This window comes from Formica exsecta, unplaced genomic scaffold (genome assembly GCF_003651465.1).
Source record: "Formica exsecta isolate Colony F162 unplaced genomic scaffold, ASM365146v1 scaffold51, whole genome shotgun sequence".
NCBI lineage: Eukaryota > Metazoa > Arthropoda > Insecta > Hymenoptera > Formicidae > Formica > Formica exsecta.
Genome location: NW_021852343.1, coordinates 230,864 through 239,842, shown reverse-complemented (window position 1 = coordinate 239,842; position 8,979 = coordinate 230,864). Strand labels below are relative to the sequence as shown.

General features: G+C 30.5%; 1 protein-coding gene and 1 long non-coding RNA gene across 5 annotated transcripts in view; one reads left to right on the top strand and one right to left on the bottom strand.

The window, feature by feature from the left end:
• The window catches only part of LOC115241755, a 170,292-nt gene extending 162,432 nt beyond the window's left edge, over positions 1-7,860 (bottom strand). The window contains exons 1-2 of one of the 2 annotated variants that reach the window (XR_003884959.1): positions 7,592-7,860; positions 6,174-6,416 (exon numbers count right to left, since the gene is read on the bottom strand). This is a non-coding gene — a long non-coding RNA (uncharacterized LOC115241755). Of the gene's footprint in view, positions 1-6,173; positions 6,417-6,576; positions 7,121-7,591 lie in introns of those variants that run through there. The other variant, XR_003884958.1, reaches the window with a different exon arrangement.
• Positions 491-8,979, top strand: part of LOC115241727 (xaa-Pro aminopeptidase 1-like) — a 34,379-nt gene continuing 25,890 nt past the window's right edge. For 2 of the 3 annotated variants that reach the window (XM_029817648.1, XM_029817647.1), the window contains exon 1: positions 491-1,126. In XM_029817648.1, coding sequence (XP_029673508.1) covers positions 1,081-1,126 — 46 coding nt within the window. In that variant the 5' untranslated portion in view covers positions 491-1,080. Of the gene's footprint in view, positions 1,127-7,972; positions 8,382-8,979 lie in introns of those variants that run through there. The other variant, XM_029817650.1, reaches the window with a different exon arrangement.

Here is an 8,979-nt window from a genome sequence, read left to right as displayed (position 1 = left end):
GGTTCCATTTGCTACTGATTAATTGCATAAATGTACATAAGAGATTACTTTCAAAACATTCGTTATCAGTGCCAATTTATCTCATTTTGCACTAGTTTGAAAATATATTCTTTATGGAATTAAATCAATAAAGCCCCGTAGATCTATAAAATAAAGTGAAATAATTATTTTAATTTACTAAATTTCCATTCTCTATAAATAGATGATAGTTACAAATATATAATGTAATCGCTCCATAATTTTCTAAGAAACATCAAACTATCCATATTAACGAAATCCGCAAATCCTTCATTTCATTGATCATCTTTAAATCCCGCTTGATGAATATCTTTCCATTAGCAAGTCTGCTTTCTACTTTACATCAGAATCCCACAGGACTATACAAAAATAAATATAAATTTTTGACAAGGCACCACCACCTCTGCGATCGATGTAGGAGGTAATCTAGTGGGAAGAAGTAGAGGAGGAGGAAGAGTCAGAAAATTAGAGCCGCGACGATCAGTCTCCCTCGCGTCGCGCGTCACTTCGATAGCATTCGCACCAGGTAATCTATAGCGCGAATAAGATCCAGCTACGAAGTTTTTCTAAACTCATCGTTTCATGTTGATCAACAATTTCTCATAGTTATCCAGAGATCTTCTAAATCGTGCTCGAGAACACTTGAAGAAGCGAGAGCACGCAAATTTCCCATGCAAAATCAAGTTTTGCAGAGAGTGACAAATTGATGAAAATTGTGCAAATCCAATTTCTATCTATGAAATATCGAGTGCAGCAAGATTCGCAGAATAAGTTACGCGAACGATAAAACTTCTTCGAGTATTTTCTAATAGTAGGTCAAGATTCAAACTAACTCTCTCGATTGCACGGCGATACAGCGAAACCGGAAGAGTACCATTTTTCCGGTGCGAACAGTTCTCCACTGTTCTCCAGTCTCTTCCTCGGTACAGTCAGGGCTATTATTGCAGTGAGGTCTAAATATAGATAAGAACGCGCGTGATCTCTTGACGTAAATCGCATTGCTCTTTTTATTCCAATTCAACGTGCCGCCGAGATCGGAGCGCTATCGAAGGTTTTCGCATCATGAAAAAACTCGTATTACGAATTCTTCTTGCATCTTGTGTTTTAGGTGAGTCTTCATTAACGATTTCTTAAAAATAATTGTACTACTGTAACTACTGCCGTTTTCTAATTAACTAATAAAATTTTCTTTAAAAAAAAAAAATTGTTCTTTTTATGAGATAAAGAAAATTAATAAACTAATATGAAAACAGCACAAATCGATCGAATTTTGTTATTACCACTCGATCGATGCCGTAAAAACTATTGGCAAATTTTGAGACCTTTGAATAAATTTAGAAGTCGACGTTTCTTTCGAAAGTGTTACTGACGAATTTTTAAGTATACAACGCCAACAAAAACATTTGTTAGACACATAATGCGAATATGATACAGCAATTACACGAATACGATACAGAAATATGATGAAATTGAACGCTATGTTTCAAAATTAATTTATTTATATTCTTAATAGTTTATATCCCTTTTATTTATGCGCGCTCTATTACATGTACATTAAAGTAATTAAATTGTCATCAAGTGAAAATAGCATAATACATACAAAAACGCAATTGTTAAAATTGTAAAAATTTGTGAAAGAACTGCGAATTACTAACAAAATAAATTTTTTTGCATCTTTTTTATAAACAAAAAATAAATCATGTTAAGTTATCAACGCGCGCGCGCGTATTTTTTTTTATTATACTATATAAGAACTATATAGGAATAAAACAGAATTCCTTAATTCATTGCCAAAATAAATTTAATTTAATTTGTACTTTTAACTATCAATTAAAATCGTTCTTTAAAAAATTTTAAATCAATAAAATTAAATCATTAAAAGCTTTTCTCGATAAAATTTTCTTCTCATAGAATAATTTTGTTCATTAAAAAAATTTATATTGGACTTTTGCTTAGCTTTTTTTCATGTGCACGCGCGTGTATTCCTGAATTTATAATTAATTTGTACAGTAAACTATAAAATACAGTTAACTATAAGTACAGCAACCATAAAACATAAAAAGTAAATAAAAATTATAGCAATGGATCCAATATTTTACATCGTCCAAGAAATCTTCAATTGTATATGTAAATAAAAAATTATACTGAGTAAAATATTATCTAATGTAAAAAATCAATAATTTTTATAGATAAATACTCTTTATAAAAAAATAAAGCTGTATAAATTGATCCTATTGTGGCTTTTTCCACTCGTTACTTGGTACCTTTTAACCCTCGCGAGAGGAGATCATTTAATATACACTCGTCCTTCGTAATCCGCCACAGTTTACATAATTGCACACGTGGCAATCTACGATCGTAAACGACTACAAACTAATCTCCGGTGGGCTATCAATCAAAGTTATCTTCGTCAAAATTGATTTAATCTACATGAAACGAAGATGAGAGAGAGAAAAATGTTATTTAAAATGATTTTTAATGTAGAAAAAATTATCTTTTCAATTTAATACATACATTAGCATACATTAGCATTAGATTTTTATTAGATATTATTATAGAATATATAGGAATAATATCTGAAAAATATTAATAATTTTATTTGAGATAATATATTTATCTTTACATACTTCACGCAACAATCCATATAAATGGTCGCTGTTTTGCAATAAAAATTATAGATATCAATAAAAGCATAATGATATGTAATCTTGAACAGAAAAACGTATATTATATGATATTTAATAAATGAAAAAAAAATTGCAATTTTTTAAAACGTATCTAATGTAAGAGAAAATAATATTGTGAAGTTTTTGATACGCTGCAACTATTTTGTATGAAACAATATATACTTGCGGTCATTTCAATCATGACCGGAAGTTATTAACGATTTAAGTTCAATGCCATATTCTCTATGAATGTCATAATATGAGTGTCGTAAGACTCGGTTCGAAGCAGGCGTAATAATATTTTATGGTCATGTTATTTAACAATGCCGCATGTATGATTCTTTTTATTAGCATTTTTTTTTTTTTTTTATAATAATATCAATGATCCATTAATTATAATATGTAAGATTTTTTCTGGAAAAAAATCAATATTGAAAAAAATCAATATAAAAATAGCAAATATTAATGAGATTGTTTAACTAAAATTCTATGAATGAAAATCGAATTAGAGAATGTCAGTACAGGACAGTATAGACTTGTCTCGCGTATATATCTCTTGACGCTATTTATATTTATATATACCTCGTCATCTTTCTAGAAAAAACTTTTCTAACGAAATACAAATACGTCATCTTTTACGTCATTGTCGAAATTTGTGCTTTTAATAAAATGTGATACATCGATGAAATAAGATTTCTAATAAAAATTAAAAAGCAATAAATTTTTTTAAGAAATGATTCTTTTTTTCTACTATATTTACAATAAAAAACTTAGACAATAGTAAAAAATACTATGTTGAATACTCAATAACAGAAAAAAGACCTTTTTACACACACATAATATCTAGCATATTTGAAAAAAATCACGATCATACATTACCGATATATGTCGTGACGCAAACTTTATAGATATTCCCCTTATATGACGGTATTTTCTTAATTGCCCTATATCAAATTTAAATTGAAATATGAGATGTCATTTCTAATATAATATTCATAAATTTAGTAGCGATAATATGCGGGCCACATGTGCGAGTAAAATCGGCTACGCGAATTACTTTGCATAACGTAACACTACGCGTAGCATAACATAATAAACGCTGGAATTTGGCTGCGATCGTTGCGGTGAACGCACTTTAGAAGAGACTCAGGTTGGCCTATAAATAACGAAAGTTTGCGGTCGCACCAACGCTTGAAGTTTAGTCGAAAATTTTGCCGAGTCAGCCCGTAATCATACCATCCGTTACCCTCAATTTTTTCCCCATCTTTTATCTCGAATGAAAGAATTATTCGCATTTGTACATGCGTATCAACTAAACAGCCCATAAAGATCAGATAAAGATAATTAATTTTCCTCCGAGTAAAAATTTATCTGCGACGTAATTTTTGCATTAAGAGCACAAAACACATTAAGCTGTCAAGCCGACAAAGCTCGAGCTATCAATGAGTTCATTGCATTTGAAACTCGGTTAAAGTTACACAGTAACAGCTTTGTGTTTCGACGATAGACATGTGTTCTTAACTATATTACCAGATTGAGTCCGTGAGAGAGAGAGAAGAGAGAAAAATCATAATCATGTATTATTTAATTAAATTTAAGCTATGCTATGCGTCATTCTGTTTAAGATTTTTTTCTACAATTTTTAAATTTTTCTTCTTCCATTTTCGTTTACACGAGTACGATCATATGAAGTTTTATCTCAATTAGGAGGAAGTGCGAGCAATGCAATGCTTTGCAAGTTGGAGCGGAAGTTGGAACGGAAGTTGATCGATCATCGATACTTCCGAATACCGATTACGAGGTAATGATTCCGCCTCGTCGATTCAGCGGAAGCTGTTTATGCACGCGGATACTTCGAGCTCGTTGGCGTTCGCTTACTACGAGTAAGTTGCAAACTCGAGCCAACTATGCATAGTCGACATACCAAAGATTCCTTTACAAACGCGAACGATAAAGACCGATAAATTCAACGTTTCCCGGCACCCCTAAATTACGTTTGCAAAATCTGCACCACAGAGCCGTAATCCTTAATTTAAGTTACTTCCAGTTTTATACTTTTTATAAGACAAAAAGAAAATATATATGCGAAATCGTATTAATTAAATTTGTTATCTTCGATAAAGTGTTTTGTAACCATCGTACAATATTTTGATAGCATGCTCTGAAGATTAACTAGAATTGATATTCCCAAATAAAGATGTCACTATAATATTTGAATTATAAGCGATTAAAATTAAATGATATCGCGTAGTTTATGCACTCAAATATACTTACACATACACGCGATCTGTCATCTATTATATATCGATCTGTCGTTTGTTATGAATTCTCACAGATTTTTATTACATAGTATTGTGAAAATTAATAACAGATGACATATCGATCTGACAATTTAAAGAACTCTATCATTAACAATACTATTAGCCCATTTTAATTATTTATAACTCGAAAACTATTTTGGTCTCGACATTTTTGTATTATAATTTTTCAATATTATAGTTAATTTTCAGAATACGCTATTGAAATATTTTATGGTTGTCTTATTTTGTTGAAATATTCTATGCTTGTTGCACACCCTATATATAAAAAGATTTGCAAACTATTAAATATTCGCTTTACCATAGATTTTATTATTTCTGGGATTAACAGAAATATTTTTCAATTGGATTTTAAATTATTAATTAAATTCTTAATTCTTTATATATGTTAGAAAAATTTACGATAATATAAAAGACAAGCCAAAATTTTAAATAGAAACGATTATTAATAGATACCATGATACTTTGAGAATACATGTTACGTGCGACATCGAAAGTCAAAATGTGAACGCAGAGATACATTTAATACAGACGCCGAGTGTCATTTCATATTATTATAGTTTCCTTCTTTTTATTTATTTTCTATTTATAATTTAAAAAACATGATAATCTATATACACATAAATATATATAGTATCGTAACGACAAATTTAGTATTTGATATTCGAGATAAACCAACGTTTAAAAATATACTACGCGAATTTAAAATGATTATAATTTTTGTGTCTTTATAAAAATATTCTTCACCTGATATATATTTGTCGGTAAAATTCTTGATATTATAAATTCTTTGCTTTCTAAGGAAAGATGAACAGATTTCAAGATCATAAAGATTAAAAATATATTTATACACCATCCTATATACTTTTATAATTTATAAACTTAATTTATAAAATAAATATTCAGAATATAGGGGATATTTCTTACGGATTTTTTTGCAACTTACATATTTCATATATTTTGAAGAATAGAAACTGAATCTATGGAAATTTCAAAGAAATGAATAAAATGGCTTCTAAGCTAAATATTTACCCTTTCAACATTTAGATTTATAGTCGCGGAGTTTATTTGATGGACTTGCCCATTATTTCCTCACTCTCTATCAATGATATACTATATATATGTATTTACGATACTATATATGTCTATGATATATTTCGTATCTACATACCTCTGCATAATGAAGCAGTTACCCAATAGTCTTTCAGCATTCCTGATATTTTTCTTGGCACTGCCGATATTTTTCTCGACACTACCGATACTTTTTTCGGCACTCCCGTTTTCATTATACGGTGTGATTTACAGTATTTACGCATAATACAACAGACGTCCGATACATACTTCTCTCGATACTCTCGATACTTTTTTCGGCACTCCCGATATTACATTCTTAGTTGCGAGCGATGTTTATTCTCTGAAACAAAATATCGTAACTTTTTTACGTAACCTGAGATCGTAACTCGAATGTGATGGGACGAATAATTATAACTATTATACACTCATATCATGATAATAATTATGACAATAGCAATTACAGCATTAATTAGAGTTGATTCTATTCTTTGAATACTCACGATGCTCGATTTCATTTAAATTTGCGTCACATAACAAGTAACTCGACGCAACAAATGACCGCGAACAACAGACGACGTGAATGTGCGCGAATACTAAATGACGTAACTTTCGGTTCCATTACGATATTATGGTCCGATTCGAAAATTCCGAATTCGTACTACGCGGATTAAATATGGTTGTCATGTCGCAGTTCAGCCCCAATTTCTTATTAAACGCGACTTTGACACGTATATGTATATATATGGAATGAAACGTAACTGTTATATATAATAATAATTTTTCTAATTTTATTCCTTCGACACTTGACGATGTGCGATCGCCATTAAATCGCTATTAAATCTGCGTTACAAGCGTCGTGACGTCACGAATAATCGCGCGGGGTAAACTGCGTATATTCACTGCTTTGCTCCTTCCTTTATAAATTATAAATTTCTGTTCTTTCACACGCTTATATATTCTCGTTTCAATATCTTGATATTATAAATTACGTGAGTAACGCATCCCTGTATGATACGAATAAAAATATTGAAAAATTCGGACTATCTCTTCACGACACTCGAGATGATACTGACAATAAGCGTGAGATACGTAACTGTTATATATAATAATAATTTTTCTAATTTTATTCCTTCGACTTTTGACGATGTGCGATCGCCATTAAATCGCTATTAAATCTGCGTTACAAGCGTCGTGACGTCACGAATAATCGCGCGGGGTAAACTGCGTATATTCATTGCTTTGCTCCTTCCTTTATAAATTATAAATTTCTGTTCTTTCACACGCTTATATATTCTCGTTTCAATATCTTGATATTATAAATTACGTGAGTAACGCATCCCTGTATGATATACGAATAAGAATATTGAAAAATTCGGACTATCTCTTCACGACACTCGAGATGATACTGACAATAAGCGTGAGATACCGACATAATATATGATAACAATTGCTTTGCTCAATGTAATATTTATGTTATGTTGTTATATTTTTGAACGGAATAGCAACTGTATTCACGTTACGTGGTAATGTAAACAAAGCTCTGTCGGACTCATTGTTGACAAGCTCCGTTAATGTTGCGTTTAAAAAAGCGAATAAATCACATCCAGATTTATATAAATAGACTGTGTAGTCTCTCAACAGAAACACAGAAAGCACTAGAGCTTAGATAGACAATTTTACATAGACGTATAATGTGCAAAGAAAAATCAACCAATCATTTGTCTAGTATGAAAAAGGTAGCAATATGGCGTCCTATATATTAGATACCTGATTGGTCAATTTTTTTTGTGCGTATCTACTATCTTGCTATCTTCTCGCCTCCAATATTCATATGACTATATCTAGTCATAACAGCTATATTTTTGATTTGCGTAATACAAATTCGGGAATGGCGAAAGTGAAAAAGAAAAGTTGGTATAACTGGTCTTCACGTTTGTTTACGCGCGCGATTATTGTGACATCGGGACATTTGTAATGCAAATATATAATCGCGATCGAGCATTGTGAGTGTCGAGAGGAAACAGAATCAAGTTAATCGCTGTGTTGTGATGGCATAATTACGTTACGGTACGATATTATAATCACACATCCGGGATTTTAGGTTATCGAGACACACACTATGGGATGCAAATAACCGTGCAATATCGGTATAGTGTCGAGAAAAGTATTGTGTTAAATATATCAATATCAATAAAACTACTGAAAATTTAAGTCATCAAGAATATAGATATTCATCAGAGAAATGAGAATATTGGAAGCACCGAGAAAAGTATCGGGAAATCGTTGTATTATGCTTCCTATTATGGTGAGTTATACAATATAATAAGTACAATAAAAAATGATCTGATTTATTATTCATGTGCATTCTTACATAGATATATATAATACTTCAGCAATATTTTATTTTAGATTAATTCGTTATTCTTTAGATAGGAATATTTATTGCGTGTTCCGACTCAAAAAGAGAAATTCAACACTTTAGAGAGAGAGAGAGAGAGAGAGAGAAAGATCTTACCGGAATTCGACATATATATCTACAATCTATATATTCGGATATATAAATGTTCAATATACGGATTTTCTTCCCGATTTTTTTATATACATATATTTTATATATTACGAAATGTATTAGAAATCAAATTAGCTCGAATAAATTGTCATGTATATAAATAATATACTTAAAAATTAATATTTAAAATATAGATAATTATAATATATAAGTACAAATTTTTAGCACATGTGGTTTCTATGCAATATATTGAAATATATAAAATATCTATTATATATACATATACATACGTATATATATATATATATATATACGCGAGAGCAAAGAGAACGAAGAGGAGGTATGAAAGGTACTTTTACATACGGCGACACATACGGGACAGAATAAATACTGT